Source organism: Sarcophilus harrisii, chromosome X (assembly GCF_902635505.1).
Source record: "Sarcophilus harrisii chromosome X, mSarHar1.11, whole genome shotgun sequence".
Classification (NCBI taxonomy): Eukaryota; Metazoa; Chordata; class Mammalia; order Dasyuromorphia; family Dasyuridae; genus Sarcophilus; species Sarcophilus harrisii.
The window spans coordinates 48,324,975-48,349,532 of NC_045432.1; the positions used below are offsets into that span (position 1 = coordinate 48,324,975).

Genomic DNA, 24,558 nt, shown 5'->3' on the forward strand with positions numbered 1-24,558 from the left:
AAGCCTGCTGTGTGTCCAGTTCCAGGCAGACCCCCTGCTGGGCTCGCAGCTCCCTTCCCTACTGGAAAATATGCCATGCTCTTAGTCCCACCTCCCCCACCTGGTCCCAGTTCTGGTCCTGGTCCTTGGGATGGTGTCAGTCACAAGCCAGAGTTGTTTGTTGTTGTTGTTTTGTTTTTTTCTCCAATTATTTAGTTTAGTAACGGGCCTCCAGCAGGAGGGCAAGAGTTGGAGAAGAGAGGTGAAGCAGGTTCAGGGGCTTGCCCCTCAGCTTTGTATCCCTGGGATGGGGGAGATCATCAGAGTTACTAATGTGGCTCCTGGTGGGACACTGATCCAAGGATGTGAATGCAGACTGTGAAACCATTCAATTCTCCCAAGTTCTTTCTGAACTCTCCTGGTTTTTGTCCCAAGCACACCCTTTTCTTCCCCATGCTTAGGGCCCTTTCTTGGGTTGGTCATGGCGAGGGGGTGACCCAGGGTCATCAGTGTGTTTCCAGAATATTTTGTCCTTCATAAATTGTATCAGGAAATCTGGGAACTGTTCCCCCTGGTTGGGGAGATGAGGTAGGGAGGTGGCCTTCCCCCATCGCCCACGTCTCTGTGACTTGAGCAAGTTTGAACAGTTGCTCCAGGAGGGTAGAGGGGATGGCATGTAGAGGAGAAGGAGCTTGTGGGAGAAGAGATTGGCTTGTTGGAGAGGGATGAGTGAGGGATGGGAAAATAGGGGAAATTCAACAGTGATCTCCATATCAAGGGGACAGATTCACTCCAAATTTTTGATGCTTAAAGTCCTTTTCTATTTGAATCTTTGTTGTTTTCCTAAATATTCTCTTTCTATTTATGTTTCTGTATATAAAATGAGGAGGAAAGGATTGTTCAGATTCGTGCCCCATGAGGTAAATAAACAAATGTTTCCTCTACATCCCCAAATCAGTGAAATCAATGATGAATTTAGACATTTCAGGATAAACTGGGGTCTGTATAAAACCTGAGTATTTGGCCAAAAATGGAAGGAAGCCAAATTTAAACAGCTTCTCTTGGCATAACTTCCATTATTTGTATGAGCAGGTGGCAGTTGGGATGCCAGTAGATGATGATGTGGATGTGGATGCGGGAGAGTTGGGGATTTGGGGCAGATTTGAACAGAGTCCTCCTTTTTAACAAACCTTTACTCCATTGTGGTCCTTAGTATCAACAGTTTCTTTAGTGGCAGGTCTTATTTTTATATTTCACCAACAATAAAAACACAACAATAAAAACATTCAATCATTTTATTTGCTGATCCAAATCAAGGTTCCCCCATCACAAGCTATTGCATGAGTAGGAATGCAAAGATATTCTGTATCGTCAAGGTCCACAAGAAAGATTGTGTCATCTCTTCTCTTTCTCTTCAGTTTAGTAGTATTCAGGGGAGGATCTGCTGCACCAGAAGGATAATGGTTGGGAAGTTCTTGGTCAGGGACTCCCGGAAATTGTGGTGATCTCCAAGTTGCACCAAAGGAATCTGAGCTTGGAACTTTCTTTGTGGTTTTCTCTGGGTAATAGGCGTTGTTCATTGGTGGAAACATCCTAAAATATGAATCATCAGGACTTCCAGTATGAAAATGTGGTGAACACTGAGATGCTTCAGAAGGATAGCCACTTGTCTCCCTCTTCATGGGGGGCATCTCTGGGAAATCCTCTTTGCTTTTTAGTGGCACCTGCCCATAAGCTTCAGGACCTGGGGATCTTCTTTGAGGCTGTGGTGAACGACTGCGTCCCCCAAAATGATGGCTACTGGGTTCTCTCTTCATGCGTTTCCCTGGGAAATGATCTTTGCCCAGTGGTTGGAATGCTGCAAAACCTTGGGGATCGAGGCCATGATTTTGAAAGCGTGGTGGATATGGCCCAGATGCCCCAAAGAATTGGTCACCTGCAGCGCTCTTCATGGGACTCTCTGTGAAAACATTTTTACCCCCTGATTGGATTAGCCCCCAAGGCTGGGAATCTGGGCTTCTTTTTTTGACTTTCTTTGAGCACCCAGCTGCCCCAAAGGAATGGTTCCCTGGAGCAACATTCATGTGCATCTGTGGATAACCATCTTTGCCTGCTGGTTGGGCCAGCCAAACAGATTGGGCATTGGGGTCTCCTTTGTGAAGCTGTGGTGAGCGCCAGACTGAGCCATAGGAACAGTCACCTGGAACCCTCTTGGTGGATGTCTGTGGGACACCAACTTTGCCCCATAATTGGATCTGCCAAAAAGCCTGAAGACGGGTGTCTCCTTTCAAACTGTCAGAACTGGTCCTGAGAAATAAACCTTCAGGAACAACTTCAATTTCCATGACCTACCTCTAAAGAGGCTGGTATGTCTCTGAAATGGCCTTGAGATCGAAGGAGGGGAAAAGGAACCCGAGTTCACTTCAGCTGCCAAAAGTCACGGTAAAGGCAGGTAGATTTTCATCCAAGTAATAAGATTTGGAAAAAAATGTAGACCTCACGATGAAATGATAGCATTCCTGAAGACTTTCAATAAAACTCGGGGGTGGGGTGGGATGGGGGAATGGTTTTGGAAAGGGCTACAGCACTGCCTTCCTAGCTTGTTAGGGTCCAGGCTTTGAATAAGCTTAGCTTCTAACCTCACCTCAAGCCCTCTGTCAGGGATTGGGTCCTGCTCACTACCTAACAATAGGCCGGATTTGCTAACAATGGATGACATCACTTGGGAGTGATAGCAGGCTGAAGAAGCTTGTTTACAAACAAACAAAGGGATTGATATTGACTTTTTTAAATATATATTTTTTATTTTAATATTTTTATTTTTCCCAGTTACATATAAAACATTTTCACATTTGCTTGAGTTCCAGATTCTCTCCCTTCTTCCCCCATATTGAGAAAGGCTGATGTGAAGGTATACATAACATTTCCATAAAAGTCCTGTTGTGAACAAAAACAGATTCTCTATCCCCACATCCCCCCCAAAAAAAACTCTTAACAAAAAATATCAGTGAACTTTATCATCATCTTCTGTTTCTTACATCATTACAGTTTCCTCTAGTATCCTTCCCCTAACCCTTTTTTAAGGGCCATTCCATATAACAATTACTGTTTAAAATCGGCTCTACTTATTGATGTTCTGACCCACTGTTGTATACAAAATTTGTGAAAGCCATCCTGTTATTCGGCTCAGATCAGGAAAATACTCAAATGGTTGCCAGGAAAAGTTATACAGAGACACTCACAAAGGCTCCAGGAAGACCCCCTGCTGTGGTGGATGCTGACTGGCCTAATGGGGATTAGGATTTCTCCTTGGTCCACCATGTCCAGCCTGGTCCCAGTTTTGGTTGTTGCCTTCAGGTGCGCTTAAGAGGCCCCAGGGATTCTTTAGTTTTATTTTTTAATTGCTACATATAACCTCTAACAGAATGGTCAGCAAGAGAACAGAGAATTTAAGTTTGCTTTCCCTGGGATGGGAGGGGATCATCAGGGTCATGAGCAAAGCAGGATTGAAGTAGCTCAACAGAAACATAAGATGCACAAAATTAGAGAATCCACCCCACATGTTCATAGGGACAATTTGTGCCGGACTTGTGGCAGAGCACTCTGAGCTCCTTTGGGTCTGAGCTATCACAATTGGACACATGGTGCCTTGGCCACAACATAGGGTATCATTGTGCTCCTCTTCAAGAACAAAGGGTGGCCAACCAACCATTTTACAAATCAGCTGTCCTGAATAATCTCCTGAAAAACTGTGAAAACATGGACACCAGGGGGGGCTGGGGCCTAGCTTCTCACATGCCTTCACTGGAGCCATGGAGTCTTAATCACTTTGTTCCATTCACTTTTGATTGGGGGCAGGAGCAATTGTGGTTCTCCTTTCCACTGCCATTGTTGTAGTAGGCACACACGTGTGTATTGGTGTGAGTGTGTATGTTTTTTCCTTTATTCCAATGTCTTTTCATTATCATAATACAGGACATATAATACATTCAATAGAACTTGTTTAGCCATTTTCCAACAGGCCCCATCTTGTTCATTTCCAATTCTTAGCTGCTGCAGAAAAACACTACTATAAATATTGTGGTGTATATGGTGAATATCTTCTTATCGGTATCTGCTTTGAGATATAACCATTTATTAATATCTATTTCTGTGCCAAGGAATATGCAAAGAACTTTTGTCAATATTATCTCCTTCAAACCCAATAAGAGAGTCTCTCTTTTAAAGAGTATAGTCATTTTAGTCCTTTGATTTTCAAATTGTTTTTAAAAGGGTTGCAATATGCTAAAATTCCCTTTTAGAAATAATGTATTGTTTTATATGGGGAGGGGTATAGGAGATTTGGGCTTTTCCCCTTTGCCCACTGGAGTAATTTCAGTAATTTCATTTTTGTTTATTTTTATCTTGTTTTAAGAAAGTGCCAGCAGAAAGAGCTTTTTTAAGGGAAATGGCTAATGAAAAGAGAAAGGAAAAATAATTTAAATCAGAAAATATTACACTAAGTTTGCTTATGATATCCAGTACCTAGAGATCACTAGCATTCCCTTATCTTCTCCTCAGATTTTCAGGACCGCAAGAATCCATGGTGAGTAGGGGTTGGGGGTGCATTGAGGAATAACCACTTTGCTTCCTCTGCACTTCAAGGAAGTATAATGGGTTCTGGGGGATTATAGGGCCAAACTTGGCTCAGTTAGGTAGCCTGCCCAGGAATCACCCATCTCTCCAGATTGTGTGTTAAGCTTGGAGTATGTCAGGTTCCAGGGAGACCCCCCACTGTGCTGGACACTGCCTGCCGTGAGAGAGAGCATGACCCCTTCTTTGTCCACCTTCCCCTGTCTAGTTTCACTTATTGTTTCTGGCCTTTCAGTGTGGTCAGCTGGCCCATGGGAATTGGGCCTTTCTCCATTGCTCACATTCTCTTCCTTTGTCAGTACCCTCACCTGTCCCTTTCCCTTTGCCTTTCCCTTTTCATTTCCCTTTCCCTTTCCCATTTACTTTCGTTTTCCCTTTTCTTTATGCTTTCCCTTCTGTTTCCCTTTCCCTTTCCTTCTTTCTCCATCTTTTTACATATTGTCTAGGGATTACTTGGACAGTCCTCCAGCTTCTAGAAGGTGATATTCAAGTGAGAACATGAAACAAGGCAGGCTATGACCATGCTGCTTTCTCCATCCATACCATACTGCAACCCAACTCCCGAAATTCCACCCCTCCTCACATTCTCCCAAATCTGGCAGGGCTATAAACTTGTCCATTGGCTAGCTGGGGGATAGGGGAAGAGAGGGCTGGAAGAATTTTTTCCGATTTGGAAAAGGAACTTGTGATTGCCAATGGAGTCAGAAGGGAAAGAGCCAGATTGCCTCCCGGACTCAATATCCTGGTATTGAGCTCGCTTGGGATGTTCAGGAGATGGGGAGTGATTTTTGCCAAGGGAGGGCTGAGAAGGTCAGGGGAGAGAATAACTGGGCCCATGGTGTGGCTGAACTCAGCAGGTTCATTACACACAAAGTGCCTGAAAAGCCACAACAAATGTCTCTGACAAGGAGAGCAAGACCCTTCTGCATGCACAGAGACCTTGTACAGCAAAGCCTCGGTGACCTCCATCTCATAGGACAGCTTCACTCTTAAAACATAGAAGTACAATCCTTTTATGGATCTGTTGAGTCCGTGGTCAGGGGGGATAAGAGGCTTTTCCCTGTTCACCCAACCAGACCTTTCTTCTGCTCTTCCAGAAAATAGAATATGTTCTAGAAGATGCAGGACAAGGCCAAGTCCAGTCAGGGCCTCTGGCCAGGAATCACCTACCTCTCCACCTCCAGTCACTCCCCAGGGGGTCTGTGTTAAGCCTGCTGTGTGTCCAGTTCCAGGCAGACCCCCTGCTGGGCTCGCAGCTCCCTTCCCTACTGGAAAAGATGCCATGCTCTTAGTCCCACCTCCCCCACCTGGTCCCAGTTCTGGTCCTGGTCCTTGGGATGGTGTCAGTCACAAGCCAGGGTTGTTTGTTGTTGTTGTTTTGTTTTTTCTCCAATTATTTAGTTTAGTAACGGGCCTCCAGCAGGAGGGCAAGAGTTGGAGAAGAGAGGTGAGCAGGTTCAGGGGCTTGCCCCTCAGCTTTGTATCCCTGGGATGGGGGAGATCATCAGAGTTACTAATGTGGCTCCTGGTGGGACACTGATCCAAGGATGTGAATGCAGAATGTGAAACTGTTCAATTCTCCCAAATTCTTTCTGAACTCTCCTGGTTTTTGTCCCAAGCACACCCTTTTCTTCCCCATGCTTAGGGCCCTTTCTTGGGTTGGTCATGGCGAGGGGGTGACCCAGGGTCATCAGTGTGTTTCCAGAATATTTTGTCCTTCATAAATTGTATCAGGAAATCTGGGAACTGTTCCCCCTGGTTGGGGAGATGAGGTAGGGAGGTGGCCTTCCCCCATCGCCCCTGTCTCTGTGACTTGAGCAAGTTTAAACGGTTGCTCCAGGAGGGTAGAGGGGATGGCATGTAGAGGAGAAGGAGCTTGTGGGAGAAGAGATTGGCTTGTTGAAGACGGGTAAGTGAGGCTGAGTATATGGCCAAAAATGGAAGGAATCACAACATAAGCACTTTCTGTTAGGATTCCTTCCTTTATTTGTGTGAGCAGGTGGCAGTTGGGATGCCAGTAGATGATGATGTGGATGTGGATGTGGATGCGGGAGAGTTGGGGATTTGGGGCAGATTTGAACAGAGTCCTCCTTTTTAACAAACCTTTACTCCATTGTGGTCCTTAGTATCAACAGTTGCTTTAGAGGCAGGTCTTATTTTTATATTTCACCAACAATAAAAACACAACAATAAAAACATTCAATCATTTTATTTGCTGATCTAAATCAAGGTTCCCCCATCACAAGCTATTGCATGAGTAGGAATACAAAGATATTCTGTATCGTCAAGGTCCACAAGCAAGATAGTGTCATCTCTTCTCTTCCTCTTCAGCTTAGTAGTATTCAGGGGTGGATCTGCTGCACTAGAACTATAATGGTTAGGAATATCTTCGGTCTGGGGCTCTCTTTTGAAATTGTGGTGATCTCCAAGTTGCACCAAAGAGACTTGAGCTTGGGACATTCTTTGTGAGTTTCTCTGGGAAATAGTTATTTTCCATTAGTGGAAACATCCTAAAATATGAATCATCAGGTCTTCCGAAATGAAAATGTGGTGAACATTGAGATGCTTCAAATGGATAGCCACTTGTCTCCATCTTCATGTGGGGCATCTCTGGGAAATCCTCTTTGCTTTTTAGTGGCACCTGCCCATAAGCTTCAGGACCTGGGAATCTTCTTTGAAGCTGTGGTGAACAGCTGCGTCCCCCAAAACAATGGCCACTGGGTTCTTTCTTCATGCGTTTCCCTGAGAAATGATCTTTGCCCAGTGGTTGGAATGCTGTAAAACCTTGGGGATCAAGGCCATGATTTTGAAAGTTTGGTGGATATGGCCCAGATGCCCCGAAGAATTTGTCACCTGCAACCCTCTTCATGGGGCTCTCTGTGAAACCATTTTTACCCCATGGTTGGATTACCCCCCAAGGGTGGGAATTTGGGCTTCTTTTTTTAACTTCCTCTGAGCACCCATCTGCCCCAAAGAAATTGCCACCAGGAACAACCTTCATGGGCAACTGTGGGTAACAATCTTTGCCTACTGGTTGGGCCAGCCAAACAGATTGGGCATTGGGGTCTCCTTTGGGAACTTGTGGTGAGCTCCAGACTGAGCCATAGGAACAGTCACCTGGAACCCTCTCAGTGGATGTCTGTGGGACACCAACTTTGCCCTGTAATTGGACCTGCCAAAAAGCCTGGAGATGGGTGTCTCCTTTCAAACTGTCAGAACTATTCCTGAGAAATAAACCTTCAGGAACAACTTCAATTTCCATGACCTACCTCTAAAGAGGCTGGTATGTCTCTGAAATGGCCTTGAGATCGAAGGAGGGGAAAAGGAACCCAAGTTCACTTCAGCTACCAAAAGTCACGGTAAAGGCAGGTAGATTTTCATCCAAGTAATAAGATTTGGAAAAAATTGTAGACTTCACTGTGAAATGATAGCATTCCTGAAGACCTCCTATAAAACTCAGCAGGGGGGTGGTGGGGTGGGGGTTGGGGATGGGGGTGGAAAGTTTTGGAGAGGGCTACAGCACTGCCTTCCTAGCTTGTTAGTGTCCAGGCTTTGTATAAGCTTAGGTTCCAATCTCACCTCAAGCCGTCTGTCAGGCATTGGGTCCTGCTCACTACCTAACAATAGGCCGGATTTGCTAACAATGGCTGACATCACTTGGGAGTGATAATCAGATTGAAGAACGTTGTTTATAAATAAACAAAAACACTAATATTGACTTTTTTAAAGTTTTTTTTAATTTTAAAAAAAGTTAAAGTTTTTTTATTTTTTCCTCTTACATGTAAAACATTTTTACATTTGTTTATGCAACTTTGACTTCCAGATTCTCTCCATTCCTCTGCCCCACTGAGAAGACTGATCTGAACTTACGCATAATATTTCCATAAAAGTCATGTTTTGAAAGAAAAGAGATTCTCCACCTCCAAAAAAAATCCTCCAGAGGAAAAAAAAATATTATCGTCATCTTCTTTTTCTTACATCATTACAGTTGTCCCCAATATCCTTCCCAAGAAATATGCAATATGACAATTATTGTTTAAAATCAGTTCTACTGTTGATGTTCTGACCCACTACTATATACAAAATTTGTGAAAGCCATCGTATGTTATGTAGAACTCACAGTAGGTAAGCGCTCACGTGATTGCCAGGAAAAACAGTACAAGACACTCTCAGAGGCTTCAGCGGGGGAAGACCACCTGCTGTGGTGGATACTGACTGGCCTAATGGGGATTGGGATTTCTCCTTGGTCCACCATGTCCAGCTTGGTCCCAGTTTTGGTTGTTGCCTTCAGGTGCGCTTAAGAAGTCCCAGGGATTCTTTAGTTTTATTTTTTAATTCCTACATATAACCTCTAACAGAATGGTCAGCAAGAGAGCAGAGAATTTAAGTTTGCTTTCCCTGGGATGGGAGGGGATCATCAGGGTCATGAGCAAAGCAGGATTGAAGTAGCTCAACAGAAACACAAGATGCACAAAATTAGAGAATCCACCCCACATGTTCATAGGGACAATTTGTGCCGGACTTGTGGCAGAGCACTCTGAGCTCCTTTGGGTCTGAGCTATCACAATTGGACACACGGTGCCTTGGCCACAACATAGGGTATCATTGTGCTCCTCTTCAAGAACAAAGGGTGGCCAACCAACCATTTTACAAATCAGCTGTCCTGAATAATCTCCTGAAAAACTGTGAAAACATGGACACCAGGGGGGGCTGGGGCCTAGCTTTCTCACATGCCTTCACTGGAGCCATGGAGTCTTAATCACTTTGTTCCATTCACTTTTGATTGGGGGCAGGAGCAATTGTGGTTCTCCTTTCCACTGCCATTGTTGTAGTAGGCACACACGTGTGTATTGGTGTGAGTGTGTATGTTTTTTCCTTTATTCCAATGTCTTTTCATTATCATAATACAGGACATATAATACATTCAATAGAACTTGTTTAGCCATTTTCCAACAGGCCCCATCTTGTTCATTTCCAATTCTTAGCTGCTGCAGAAAAACACTACTATAAATATTGTGGTGTATATGGTGAATATCTTCTTATCGGTATCTGCTTTGAGATATAACCATTTATTAATATCTATTTCTGTGCCAAGGAATATGCAAAGAACTTTTGTCAATATTATCTCCTTCAAACCCAATAAGAGAGTCTCTCTTTTAAAGAGTATAGTCATTTTAGTCCTTTGATTTTCAAATTGTTTTTAAAAGGGTTGCAATATGCTAAAATTCCCTTTTAGAAATAATGTATTGTTTTATATGGGGAGGGGTATAGGAGATTTGGGCTTTTCCCCTTTGCCCACTGGAGTAATTTCAGTAATTTCATTTTTGTTTATTTTTATCTTGTTTTAAGAAAGTGCCAGCAGAAAGAGCTTTTTTAAGGGAAATGGCTAATGAAAAGAGAAAGGAAAAATAATTTAAATCAGAAAATATTACACTAAGTTTGCTTATGATATCCAGTACCTAGAGATCACTAGCATTCCCTTATCTTCTCCTCAGATTTTCAGGACCGCAAGAATCCATGGTGAGTAGGGTTGGGGGTGCACTGAGGAATAACCACTTTGCTTCCTCTGCACTTCAAGAAGTGTAATGGATTCAGGGGGGTTATAGAACCAAGTTTGCCTCAGTTGCCCAGGAATCACTCATCTTTCCAGATTCTGTGTTAAGCTTGGAGTGGGTCAGATTCCAGACAGACCCCCCCCCCACTGTGCTGAACACTGCCTGCCCTGAGAGAAAACCTGGTTCCCCTTTTTGTTTCTGGCCTTTCAGTGTGGTCACCTGGCCCATGGGAATTGGACCTTTCTCCTTTGCTCCCATCCTCTGCCTTTGTCTGTCACCTCCCCTTTCCCTTTCCCTTTTGCTTTTCCTTTCCCTTTTGTTTTTGCTTTCCCTTTCTTTCTCTCTCCATCTCTTTCTAGAAGACTCTATCTCCTAGAGATCACCTCAACAATCCGCCAGCTTTTGGAAGGTGGAACACAAAACAAGGTTGGCAACGACCATGCTGCATCTTCCATCCACACTGTCCTGCAAGTCAACTCCCCAAACCTCACCCCTAATCACATTCTCCCAACTCTGGCCAGTATATACACTTGCCCCTTGGGGAGCTGGGTGAGGAAAGGGGACTGGACATTTTTTCCCATCTGGAAAGGGAACTTGTGATTGTCAATGGAGTCAGAAGGGAAAGAGCCGGACTCCGTCCTGGACGCAATATCCTGGTATTGAGCTCGCTTGGGATGTTCAGGAGATGGGGAGTGATTTTTGCCAAGGGAGGGTTGAGAAGGTCAGGGGGAGAGAAGAACTGGGCCCATGGAGTGGCTGAGCTCAGCAGGTTCATTACATACAAAGTCTCTGAAAAGCCACAACAAATGTCTCTGACAAAGAGAGTAGACCCTTCTGCATGCACAGAAACCGTATACAGCAAAGCCTCGGTGACCTCCATCTCATAGGACAGCTTCACTCTTAAAACATAGAAGTACAATCCTTTTATGGATCTGTTGAGTCCGTGGTCAGGTGGGATAAGAGGCTTTTCCCTGTTCACCAAACCAGAATATAATATAAGAATATAATATAATATAATATAATAAACCAAAATAGAATATGTTCTAGAAGATGCAGGGCAAGGCCAAGTCCAGTCAGGGCCTCTGGCCAGGAATCACCCACTTCTCCACCTCCAGTCACTCCCCAGGGGGTCTGTGTTAAGCCTGCTGTGTGTCCAGTTCCAGGCAGACCCCCTGCTGGGCTCGCAGCTCCCTTCCTTACTGGAAAAGATGCCATGCTCTTAGTCCCACCTCCCCCACCTGGTCCCAGTTCTGGTCCTGGTCCTTGGGATGGTGTCAGTCATAAGCCAGGGTTGTTTGTTGTTGTTGTTGTTTTGTTTTTCTCCAATTATTTAGTTTAGTAACGGGCCTCCAGCAGGAGGGCAAGAGTTGGAGAAGAGAGGTGAGCAGGTTCAGGGACTTGCCCCTCAGCTTTGTATCCCTGGGATGGGGGAGATCATCAGAGTTACTAATGTGACTCCTGGTGGGACTCTGATCCAAGGATGTGAATGCAGACTGTGAAACTGTTCAATTCTCTCAAGTTCTTTCTGAACTCTCCTGGTTTTTGTCCCAAGCACACCTTGGGTTCCTGGTTGCTGTCCTTGTAGTGGTTTAGAGAGACTCCCCCAATTTCCAGCTGGAACTAAGCAACCTGCTAGTCACTCTTGGTATTCTTTTTTTATTATCAAAGTTTTTTTATTTATTTATTTTGTTGAAGCAATTGGGGTTAAGTGACTTGCCCAGGTCACACAGCTAGGAGACTAACTGTCTGAGAGCAGATTTGAACTCCAGTCCTCCTGACTTCAGGACTGGTGCTCTATCCACTGCATTACCTAGCTGGTCCTATTAAAGCTTTTTTTTTTTTTTTTTACAAGCATATGCATAGGTAATTTTTCCAACAGTGACTCTTGAAAAACCTTTTGTTCCAAATTTTCCCCTCTTCTCCCCAATCTCTCCCCTTTCTGGCAAGTACTCCAGTACATGTTAAATATGTTAAAATGTGTGGTAAATCCAATACATGTATACATATTTATACAATGATCCTGCTGCACAAGAAAAATTAGATCAAGAAGGAAGAGAAAGCAAAACTGAGAAAGAAAACAAAATGCAAGTAAGTAACAACAGAAGAGAGTCAGAATGCTATGTTGTGTTCCACACTCTGTTCCCACAGTTCTCTCTCTGGGTGTAGATGGGTCACATCACTGCACAAGTAGAACTGGTTTGGATCATCTCATTGTTGTACAGAACCACGTCCATCAGAGTTGATCATCGTACAGTCTTGTTGAAGTATATAATGATCTCCTGGTCCTACTGTTTTCACTCAGCATCAGTTCATGTAAGTCTCTCCAGGCCTTTTCTGAAATCATCCTGCTGGTCATTTCTTATAGAACAATAATATTTCATAACATTCATATACCATTCTCCAATTGATGGGCATCCACTCAGTTTCCAGTTTCTAGCCACTACAAAAAAGGGCTGCTACAAATAGGTTTGCATATGTGGGTCCCTTTCCCTTCTTTAAGATCTCTTTGGGGTATAAGCCCAGTAGTAACACTGCTGGGTCAAAGAGTATGCACAGTTTGATAACTTTTTGAGCATAGCTCCAAATTGCTCTCCAGAATGGTTAGATCTGTTCACGGGTCCGCACCCTTGGTACTCTTGCTGATACAAGTGAAGGATATTTCTGTATCTCACATCTGTATCTCTGTCATCAGCTAAGGAAATAACTCCAAGGGGGCAGGGCCCAGATGAACCCACCAACTGCCACACATAGGCCAGAGAAGAAGGCAGCCCAGCTGAAACAGCAAGGCCACTGCAGGGAGAGAGGGCTGGTGTGTGCCCAGGGGGTCAAGCTTCCTTCACTACCTTGACCACCATCCCCTCTCAGACCGTGACGGACACAGCCCAGGCCTGGGAGTCCAGGAGCAGCTGGGGGTCCCCAGGGTTCACTGTGAGAAGACCCCCTGTGGAGAAGCAGTCTGGCCTCCTGCAGGAACAGCAACTGATGACCCAGACAGAAACATTCTTACACCCAAAGTCTTTGACACTCTGGAAAGGGTCACTCTCAGGACTAGTAGGATTCTACCAGGAGAAACCACGTTAAAAGAAGAAGCATTAGTGTCTGATCTATTGCTGCACCCTAGAGACCATGGGAGTTCTCCATCTGAATTGTAGCTGCCACCACTCCTAAGTCTTCTCTCTCCTGCAAGAATTTAGTGTTCTCTGGAGCCAATCCAGCCTTACTTTTCCCTCTGTCACCCCGTGCCTGGCACAGAACCCTGCACATTGATCTGCTTCAGTACCTGCTTCATACCTGCGTTCACACCTTGGTTGATTCATTCGATCATTCACTAAAGACACAAAGAAATACATTTAGAAATGTCAATCACTTTATTGGATGATCACTATAAAGGAGACCCCTGTGACAGAGCAGAAGGATGATGTGAGATACAGAAATATCCTTCACTTGTCTCAGCAAGTGTCCCAAGGGTGACTGGGAGGCTGCTCACATCGATCTGGAAAGTGGCACCTGGGGGCAGTTCTGCCCCACCACCAGGACAGCGACCAGGAGCCTGTGCATCTGAGCCTCCTTTCTGAAGAAGTGGTGAGCACTAATCCTCCCCAAAGTGGTGGCTGCTGGGGTCTTCTTCACTGGCTCCTTCTGGAAACCTTCTTTGGCCTTTGGGTGGAACATCCACAGGATCTGGGTTTCGCAGCCTTCTTTCAATGCTGCTCTCAATCCTAAGAGGATGATTTCTAGGACTATCTCTGGGTCTGTGGCCAGTGTGTTTAAAGGTTGATGCAACTCTTTACAGGGAAATAAGGCATTAAGATGAACTATATGAAGGAGGAACCTGGATCTAAATAGACCAAGAAGAAGCAAAAATAAAGCAGGAAGATTTTCATCCCTGGGATCTGATGAACTGCACAGCATACATATCTCACTCTGAAGTGAGGGTTCTATCCCCGAGGGACTCAGGGTTCTTAGGTTCATAATGTTTGAGAAAGACATAGCTTTGATCAGAGGACTGCAGCGGTAGCTTCTGAACTTGTCAATGTCCAGGCTTTAAGTGATCTGGGCTGGAACTTCCTGTCTCTATCTCCCTCGGTAATTGTGACCTGCCCCTACCCAACAATAGGCCTAAGTAGCCAACAATCCATGTTGTCATTGAAGGGTGATGTCAGCCTGAAGGAATACATGGGGTTTGAAGAACCATCAAGGATGGCAAGTAGGTGGACAGGGATCACTGATGCAGGGCACAAGAAACTTTCACCTGCCTGGAGGTTTCCAGGCTAACATTGCTTCTGTAATGAGTTCTTTGGAGCACCTGCAGAGGATTTATTTCTCACCACCCTGCTCCCATCACTCCCCTGGGAGTTTGCATGGAACTTGGGGTTTGTCCCTTCCCTGAGAGACACCCTGCTGGGCTGGAATCTCCCTTCCCTAAAGGAGAAAATGCTACTACATTAATCCTGCTCAACCTGGCCCCAGCTTTGTTTCTTCTCCTGTGGGTGGTTACAAACAGAACCCAGGGATTCTTCTTTTTAACTTTTTAAAATGCATTCTCTCCTAAGGGGGTAAGGGGAAAGGCTAAGATTTAAGCAGTCTCAGGGTTTAAACTTTCAACTTACTGTCCCCGTAGTTAGTGGGAGGTGAGGGAACCAGCAAGGATGGCTGATAGGTGGGCAAAGACCCACTCATGTGAGTATGGAATGGGACACCTTGCCCTTCTACCAGGAAATTTCTGGACTAACTTTCCTTTGTGTTGGCATTTTTGAACAATAAGAAAAATTGAAGGCAAATAAAATATCTTTGCTTTGGGAAAAGTGAATATAACAGTAAACAGCAGAACCACCACCTTCAGTAGTAACTAAATAAAATGAATTTTTATTTTCTTTATGATAGATATTTAAGGTCTCATCCTTAGGTCAGACATCGTGGACCAGTTATGGTTTAGATTTTTTTTTTGCAAATCAGGTCCATTGTTATTTAGGAGCAAGGCACAGTTACTGAGGGAGATTTAAAGAGGAGACTGAGACCAAGCTTGTTTTAAGCCTGGGCATCCAGAAATCCAGAAATCAGAACTGAAGGCCTCCAGCCTCCCAAACTCTTGCAGAATGTAGTGGTGTCCTCTGGAAACTTGAGGGCCTAAGATTGGCTTCGACATTTGATAGGACTATAGTTGTTCACTTCAAAATCCCTGGATGAAAATTTACCATTCTCTGCCTTCAGGGGACTATTGTGGACAAGGGTCCTCCTCCCACTGGTGAGTCTTTGAGGACTGGTTCCCAAGCCAGATATATGTCAGCCTGTAGGCTGCCACTCATTTAGAAATGCTGCCTTAAGTCATTCTCCTCAGCTTGATTATCAGTCCTATGAAAAAATAGTGTACTCCCCAGACATTTGGGGTGGTCCACCTGTGGGCAAAGATAGCTCCCTCAAGTTCTTCATGCAGAGAAATCCAGATACATCTCCTCTCCCTCCCTCCTTCTCTCCCTCCCTCCCTCCCTCTTTTCCTCCCTCTTTCCTTCCTTCCCTCCCTCCCTCCCTCCCTTCCTTCGTAATGCACACACAAACATTCAATCTTTGAGTTCTTTCAATCACTTGATTTGGTGATTTAAATAGTGAACAGCCCTCTGATAGATCATCCTTCTCCACGGGTTGACCAGCCAAAAAGTTTGGCCACCAGAGACTGCTTTTGTGAATCAGTGATGAGATCCTGGCTGACCAAAAGGAATGGGAACGCAGAGCTCTCTTCCCAAGTACCTTTGGGAAGCCATCTGTGTCCATTCTATGCACCTGCCAAAATAAACTGGTTTTTCCAGCCTGCTATGCCTAGGAAAATGCCCTTAGGCAGGTGTTCTTGGACTGTGGCCTACCTCCATTGATGTCTTCTGTCCTCTGAATAAATGGTGAAAGGCTAAGAGAGAGGACCTGCTGTTAGGGGACAGGGATGACCCTTGTTTGAATCAGCCATTGAGAAGCTCAGCAGAGGGAGACCCATTTTCACCCAGGGCATCTCAGCTGGAGTACCTTGTAGTCCTTATTATGAGATATGGTTGCCATTGCAAGGACCTCAGACTTAAAGGGAACACAAAGTTTTGGGGTGTTTCCAGAGGCTTCAGCCCGGCAGGCCTGATTGTCAGTGTCCAGGTTTGAGACAACCCTGGTCTCTAGCTTGCTCACCAGATCTCCCTCCATCATTGTGACCGTCCCTTATCTAATAACATAGCTGTCTAGCTAAAAAGCCGTGAAATCACTGGGTTGTGACACCGGCTCAAAGGATGAGGTGGGTAGGAATGAGATGATTGGGAAGGGTGGGGCACACACAGGATTTTGAAGGAGGAGGGCATGGGAATGGTGGGGTAGTCTTGGTTTGAAAGGGTCAGCCTTATTGGGGGGGAGGTATGGTTCGTGGTGTCATGAGGTCATTAGACCAGAATGGCCAAGGAGGGATGGAGGGAGGGAGGGATGGGTCAACACAGTAAGGATGAAGGAAGCATAAGTACATCTTACACCCTTCTCTTTTTCCTTCTGCCTCTCCTCTTGCTAGCCACAATTTCAGATACTCCCTTCCCTTGAATATGAGGCTCTATGTTCTGCAAGCAGTGAGACCCTCAGCATGTTCTGAGTTCCCAGGATGTGCCAATCCCTATTTCAGGGAATGTGGAAGCCAGGAACACTAGAAACACTTGATCCCTACCCCTACCCTATGGGGGGCTCACCAAGTAATGGGGGAGGAAAAGGAGGCCATTAGGAAATAATATGTAAATACCTGGGTACCAACCTGAATTGGCATGGTGGCTGGAGAAGTGAGCTCGGGGAGAAAAAGGCACTGTCATCCAAGGGCATCCAGACAATGCTTTTTCAAGAAGGTGGTACCTGAGCAGCAACACAAAATCAGGGAATAGCTCTTTTCCTTCCTTCTCATCATAAAGCCCAACCTTCCCTCTTCTACTCTCCCTAGCCAGTACAATTGCTCTTTGGGATTTGAGGAAAGGGGAGGGCTTGGATTACTTTCAGTATCAGAGAAATAACCATTAACATCCTGGTGGAGCAGGAGAAGCTGCTGGTTCTGAGGGAAAGCCCTCTCTTCCCACCCCATCATGCATTGTAGAGGTTCCTAAAAGCTGAGTTTTAGGTGGGGGCTAGGATAGAACTGTGGTCACAGGATTATCTCCATTGCTAAGTTTTCTGGAAAAAAAATTCTCATCAGGGGATCCTCCAAGGAGGTAGAATCAAAGCCGAGTTTCCACCAAGTACCCCATGTGACCCTAAGGGAGACACTGGCCTGCCTTGTGTGCCCAGGTCCTCACCAGGGCATGACAATGTGCATGTGAATGTGGATTCCATCTGTTCATGTAAGTTTTTAGCCAGTGTTTAGAGCAGAAGATATCCTGTCTCTGGCAGTGTTTTGTATGCTTTTCATTTTCTCTTTTAGTTTCATAGTCAGCCTGTCATTTATATGTGTCTGAATGTATGCATTCTCTCCCAGATATAGTTATTCCTTCTGCCTCTGGTCAGTGGGGAAGGGGGTGAGACATATTCTCCCTCTTTACTGTCCAAATTCCTGCAAAGCTGGAAAGTACAGTCCTTGGTGGTGAGTTAGGAAGAGCTTTCCAGCTCATCCTGCCCAGCACATCCTTGTGCTCTGCAATTACTGGTAGGCTTCCTTAGCTGGCCCTCCACTAGGTCCCTGCTTCCAAGTCAAACTGGAGCTTCCTTCTTCAATGTCTTATGTCTTTTTGGTAATGTCCTGGAATGAGGGCAAAGTAGAAGATGTGAGAAATTCTTCAATATATCAATTGAACAGCAAAAGTTACAAGTGGATTGCGAGGGACAGAGAGGAGAGAACATGTGGCAGACAGGTGAGAAGAGAGAGAAGATAGAAATAAGAACAGAGGAGAGACCCATATAGACCTATATAGATTTTCTCATACAACTCTGAGTCTGCCTCTGTAGCCAACTTTAAGTGAAGATATGGTAGTAGAGAAGGGGCCCACCTTCTTCACCACAATCGGTAACAACTCCTGACAAGTTGCCACTCACAAGGAAGTAGGCATGAGAACCTTGAGAGTGGTAGCAGACCCCCAGACCACAGGGCCTGCTTCTTGGGCAAGCCATCACCCAGGAATTAATCATCCAGGAAAATAACTCCCATGGAGAATGGTCCAGCCATCCCCTCTAAGTGCCTCCCACAAAAAGGCAGCCCAGCTTAAAAACAAGAGCCCCTGGGAGGAGAAAGAGATCAAATTGTGTTTTCCAGGAGATTCAAGCTTCTATCAGCTTCTTGACTACCATCTCTTCTCAGACTGTGAGGGACACAATCCACCCCTGGGAGTCCAGGAACAATCCAGAGTCCCCAGGGATCACTGTGAGAAGACCCCCTGTGGAGAAGTAGAGTGGCCCCCTGGAGGGGCTCCAGGAGCAGCTACCGATAACCCAGACAGAAACATTCTACACCCAACGTCTTTGACACTGTGAAACTGGTCACCCTCAGATGTGGATATGATTTTATCAGTAGAAATGACACTAAGGAAGGACTATTAGCATCTGCTCTATTGCTGTAACCTGAGGACCATGGGACCTCCCATTCTGAATTGTAGCAGTGAGCATCCATACTTGGCCGATACCCTGAGAATTTACGATTCTCTAGAACCATCCAGGTCTGATTTTTCTCTCCATTCCACAGTGGCTGGCATAAAACTTTGCACATTGAAGTGGTTCAGCAAATGCTTCGATTCAGTCATTCACTCATACTTATTTTTCTTGATTCATTTATTCACTAGAGACACAGACACACACACTGAGAAGTTTGAATTATTTTATTTAATGATCAGTATAAAAGGGTCCCTGTGACAGAACTGGAAGATGATGAACATCCCAGAAATGTGCTTGACTTGTCTCAGCAAGAGTCCCAAAGGTGACTGGGACTGCTGCTCAATTCCATCTGGAAACTGGCATCCGGTAGTTTCTCTAACCCACCACAAGGACAGCTCCCATAAAGCTGTGGATCTGAGCTTAAATTCTCAAGGTGTGGTGAGCACTGAGCCATCCCACAATGGTGGCTCCTCTCCACTAGCTCTTCCTGGAAACTCTCTTTGCCCTCTGGGTAGACCATCCACTGTGTCTGGAAACCACAGCATATTGTTACTAGACCTCTCATCTTTAGGGGAAGAATTTCACAAATTTCTTCTGGGTTTGTGGCCTAACTGAATTCAGGCTGGAATTACCCTGGTTTCCCAAAGAAGCCTTCAGGATGGAGGAGGCCAAGCAGGAACCTGGGCCCAATTCTGCCTTCACGAAGCAAAGGCCAAGCAAGGAGATTGAAATCAACAGTATATGATGAACTGGACAAGGTGGGGACCTCACTCTGAAGGGAGTGTGCTAACCCTGGGTACCCAGGCTTTCCAGAGGCATCATGTTCTAGAGAGATCAGAGCTTGCTTTAATCAGCGCACTGAAGACCTGACCTTTGAACTAGTCTGCCGGCAAGGTCTCAGTGACAAGGGCTAATACTTCCTCTCTCTACATCTTTCTCTTGCTTTCGCTTTTAAAATACCACCTTGTAGAAGCTGGTGAACTGTCCCAGTGACCCCTAGAACCTAGAATTCGAGAGAGTGAGAGTGTGAGTGTAAGAGGGAGAGGCGGGGAAGAGGGGGAGAGGGAGAGAAGGGGAAAGTGGGAGAGGAGGAGGAGAAGGAGGAAGAGAGAGAGAGAGAGAGAGAGAGAGAGAGAGAGAGAGAGAGAGAAAGCAAAAAAGAAAGGCAAGGGTACTGGCAAAGCAAGAGAATGGGAGCAATGGAGAAAGGCCCAATTCCCATGGGCCAGCTGACCACACTGAAAGGCCAGAAACAAAAAGTGAAACTAGACAGGGGAAGGTGGACAAAGAAGGGGTCATGTTCTCTCTCAGGGCAGGCAGTGTCCAGCACAGTGGGGGGGGTCTCCCTGGAACCTGACATACTCCAAGCTTAACACAGAATCTGGAGAGATGGGTGATTCCTGGGCAGGCTACCTAACTGAGCCAAGCTTGGCCCTATAAATCCCCAGAACCCATTATACTTCCTTGAAGTGCAGAGGAAGCAAAGTGGTTATTCCTCAATGCATTCCTACCCCTATTCCTATCCCTACTCACCATGGATTCCAGTGGTCCTTAAAAGTTGGGGAGAAGATGAGAGAATGCTAGTGATCTCTAGACCCTGAATATCATAGGCAATCTTACCTGAAATATTTTCTGATATAGATTATTTTTCCTTTCCCTTTTCTTTAGCCATTTCCCTTAAAATCCTCTTTCTGCTGGCACTTTCATATAACAAGGTAGAAATTAAGAAAAATGAAATTACTGGAATTTCTCCAGTGGACAAGGGAAAAAGCCCAAATCTCCTATATCCCTCCCCAAATAAAACAATATATTATTTTTAAAGGGGAATTTTAGCATATTGCAACCCTTTTAAAAACAATTTGAAAATCAAAGGACTAAAATGACTATACTCTTTAAAAGAGAGACTCTCTTATTGGGTTTGAAGGAGATAATATTGACAAAAGTTCTTTGCATATTCCTTGGCACAGAAATAGATATTAATAAATGGTTATATCTCAAAGCAGATACTGATAAGAAGATATTCACCATATACACCACAATATTTATAGTAGTGCTTTTCTGCAGCAGCTAAGAATTGGAAATGAACAAGATGGGGCCTGTTGGAAAATGGCTAAACAAGTTCTATTGAATGTATTATATGTCCTGTATTATGATAATGAAAAGACATTGGAATAAAGGAAAAACATACACACTCACACCAATACACACGTGTGTGCCTACTACAACAATGGCAGTGGAAAGGAGAACCACAATTGCTCCTGCCCCCAATCAAAAGTGAATGGAACAAAGTGATTAAGACTCCATGGCTCCAGTGAAGGCATGTGAGAAGCTAGGCCCCAGCCCCCCCTGGTGTCCATGTTTTCACAGTTTTTCAGGAGATTATTCAGGACAGCTGATTTGTAAAATGGTTGGTTGGCCACCCTTTGTTCTTGAAGAGGAGCACAATGATACCCTATGTTGTGGCCAAGGCACCATGTGTCCAATTGTGATAGCTCAGACCCAAAGGAGCTCAGAGTGCTCTGCCACAAGTCCGGCACAAATTGTCCCTATGAACATGTGGGGTGGATTCTCTAATTTTGTGCATCTTATGTTTCTGTTGAGCTACTTCAATCCTGCTTTGCTCATGACCCTGATGATCCCCTCCCATCCCAGGGAAAGCAAACTTAAATTCTCTGTTCTCTTGCTGACCATTCTGTTAGAGGTTATATGTAGCAATTAAAAAATAAAACTAAAGAATCCCTGGGGCCTCTTAAGCGCACCTGAAGGCAACAACCAAAACTGGGACCAGGCTGGACATGGTGGACCAAGGAGAAATCCTAATCCCCATTAGGCCAGTCAGTATCTACCACAGCAGGGGGTCTTCCCCCCTGAAGCCTCTGAGAGTCTTTTTCTGGCTTCCACATGAATACTTACTCAGTGTGAGTTCCTCATAACATAGGATGGCTTTCAGAAATTTGGTACACACTACTGAGTCAGAACATCAATAAGTAGAGCTGATTTTAAACACTAATTGTTTTATGGGATGGCCCATAGAAAGGAATTAGGGGAAGAATACTAGGGACAGCTGTAATGGTGTAAGAAACAGAAGATGACAAGAAATTTTTTTTTTCCTCCGGAGTGTTTTTTTGGGGGGTGGAAAAATCTCTTTTCTTTCAACACATGGCTTTTATAGAAATGTTATATATAATTTCACATTGGCCTTCTCAATGGGAGGGAGGAGGGGAGAGAATCTGAAACTCAAAGTTGTAAAAACAAATGTAAAAATGTTTTATATGTAACTGGGGAAAATAAAAATATTAAAATTTTTAAAAACATTTTTTTAAAACTTGAAAAAAATCAGTGTTACTGCTTTTGTTTGTTTGTAAACAAGCTTCTTCAGCCTGCTATCACTCCCAAGTGATGTCATCCATTGTTAGCAAATCCGGCCTATTATTAGGTAGTGAGCAGGACCCAATCCCTGACAGAGGGCTTGAAGTGAGTTTAGAACCTAAGCTTATTCAAAGCCTGGACCCTAACAAGCTAGGAAGGCAGTGCTGTAGCCCTTTCCAAATCCATTCCCCCATCCCACCCCACCCCCGAGTTTTATTGAAAGTCTTCAGGAATGCTATCATTTGATAGTGAGGTCTACAATTTTTTCCAAATCTTATAACTTGGATGAAAATCTACCTGCCTTTACCGTGACTTTTGGCAGCTGAAGTGAACTCGGGTTCCTTTTCCCCTCCTTCGCTCTCAAGGCCATTTCAGAGACATACCAGCCTCTTTAGAGGTAGGTCATGGAAATTGAAGTTGTGTCTGAAAGTTTACTCCTCAGGACCAGTTCTGACAGTTTGAAAGGAGACACCCATCTCCAGGCTTTTTGGCAGATCCAATTATGGGGCAAAGTTGGTGTCCCACAGACATCCACCGAGAGGGTTCCAGGTGACTGTTCCTATGGCTCAGTCTGGAGCTCACCACAAGTTCCCAAAGGAGACCCCAATGCCCAATCTGTTTGGCTGGCCCAACCAGTAGGCAAAGATTGTTACCCACAGATGCCCATGAATGTTGCTCCAGGGAACCATTCCTTTGGGGCAGCTGGGTGCTCAAAGAAAGTTAAAAAAAGAAGCCCAGATTCCCACTCTTTGGATCTAATCCAACCAGGAGATAAAGATGGTTTTAGAAAGTATCCCAAGAAAAGGGCTGCAGGAGAACAATTCTTTGGGGCATCTGGGTCATCCTCAGAAAAAGTTCAAAACCATGGCCTTGATCCCGAAGCTTTTGCAGCATCCCAACCAGTGGGCAAAAATCATTTCTCAAGGAAACACATGAATAAAGTTCCCAGTGGCCCTCATTTTAGGGGACACAGCCATTCAGCACAGCATCCAAGAAGATACCCTGACCCTCAGGCTTCTTGGCAGGTGCTACTAAAAGACACAGATGATTTCCCAGAGAAGCCCCTCAGGAAGAGGGAGACAAGTGGCTATCCTTTTGGGGCATTTTGCTGTTCACCACATTTTCATATTGGAAGCCCTGATGATCCATATTTTTGGATGTTTCCTTCAATGAATGATGACTATTTTCCAGAGATGTCCCCCATGAACAGGGATCCAAATGGCTATCCTTTTGGGCCATCTTGCTATTCACCATATTTTCATATTGGAAGCCCTGATCATACATATTTTTGGATGGTTCCACCAATGAGCAGTAACTGTTTCCCAGAGATACCCCCAAAGAAGTTTTCACGCTCAGATTCCTTTGGTGCAACTTGGAGATCACCACAATTTCAACAGAGAGTCCCTGACCAAGAATTTTCTAACCATTATCCTTCTGGTGCAGCAGATCCACCCCTGAATACTACTAACCTGAAGTAGAAGAAAAGAGATGACACTATCTTTCTTGCGGATCTTGACAATACAGAATATCTTTGTATTCCTACTCATGCAATAGCTTGTGATGGGGGAACCTTGATTTGGATCAGCAAATAAAATGATTGAATGTTTTTATTGTTGTGTTTTTATTGTTGGTGAAATATAAAAATAAGACCTGCCTCTATAGCAACTGTTGATACTAAGGACTACAATGGAGTAAAGGTTTGTTAAAAAGGAGGACTCTGTTCAAATCTGCCCCAAATCCCCAACTCTCCCGCATCCACATCCACATCATCATCTACTGGCATCCCAACAGCCACCTGCTCACACAAATAAAGGAAGGAATCCCAACAGAAAGTGCTTATGTTGTGATTCCTTCCATTTTTGGCCATATACTCAGCCTCACTCACCCGTCTCCAACAAGCCAATCTCTTCTCCCACAAGCTTCTTCTCCTCTACATGCCATTCCCTCTACCCTCCTGGAGCAACAGTTCAAACTTGCTCAAGTCACAGAGACAGGGGCGATGAGGGAAGGCCGCCTCCCTACCTCATCTCCCCAACCAGGGGGAACAGTTCCCAGATTTCTTGATACAATTTATGAAGGACAAAATATTCTGGAAACACACTGATGACCCTGGGTCACCCCCTCGCCATGACCAGCCCGAGAAAGGGCCCTAAGCATGGGGAAGAAAAGGGTATGCTTGGGACAAAAACCAGGAGAGTTCAGAAAGAACTTGGGAGAATTGAATGGTTTCACATTCTGCATTCACATCCTTGGATCAGTGTCCCACCAGGAGCCACATTAGTAACTCTGATGATCTCCCCCATCCCAGGGATACAAAGCTGAGGGGCAAGTCCCTGAACCTGCTCACCTCTCTTCTCCAACTCTTGCCCTCCTGCTGGAGGCCCGTTACTAAACTAAATAATTGGAGAAAAACAAAACAACAACAATAACAAACAACCCTGGC

At 44.8% G+C, this 24,558-nt stretch overlaps 1 protein-coding gene and 1 long non-coding RNA gene across 3 annotated transcripts in view; one reads left to right on the top strand and one right to left on the bottom strand.

Annotated features, from left to right (window-relative positions):
• LOC116420217 overlaps window positions 1-24,558 on the top strand; it is a 44,298-nt gene that overhangs the window by 14,600 nt on the left and 5,140 nt on the right. The gene's annotated exons all lie outside the window — the stretch shown is intronic.
• On the bottom strand, window positions 1,243-2,617 carry LOC116420216. The gene has a single exon (XM_031944544.1). The coding sequence runs from the start codon at window positions 2,322-2,324 to the stop codon at window positions 1,275-1,277; it is 1,050 nt and encodes a 349-aa protein (XP_031800404.1). The 5' UTR covers window positions 2,325-2,617; the 3' UTR covers window positions 1,243-1,274.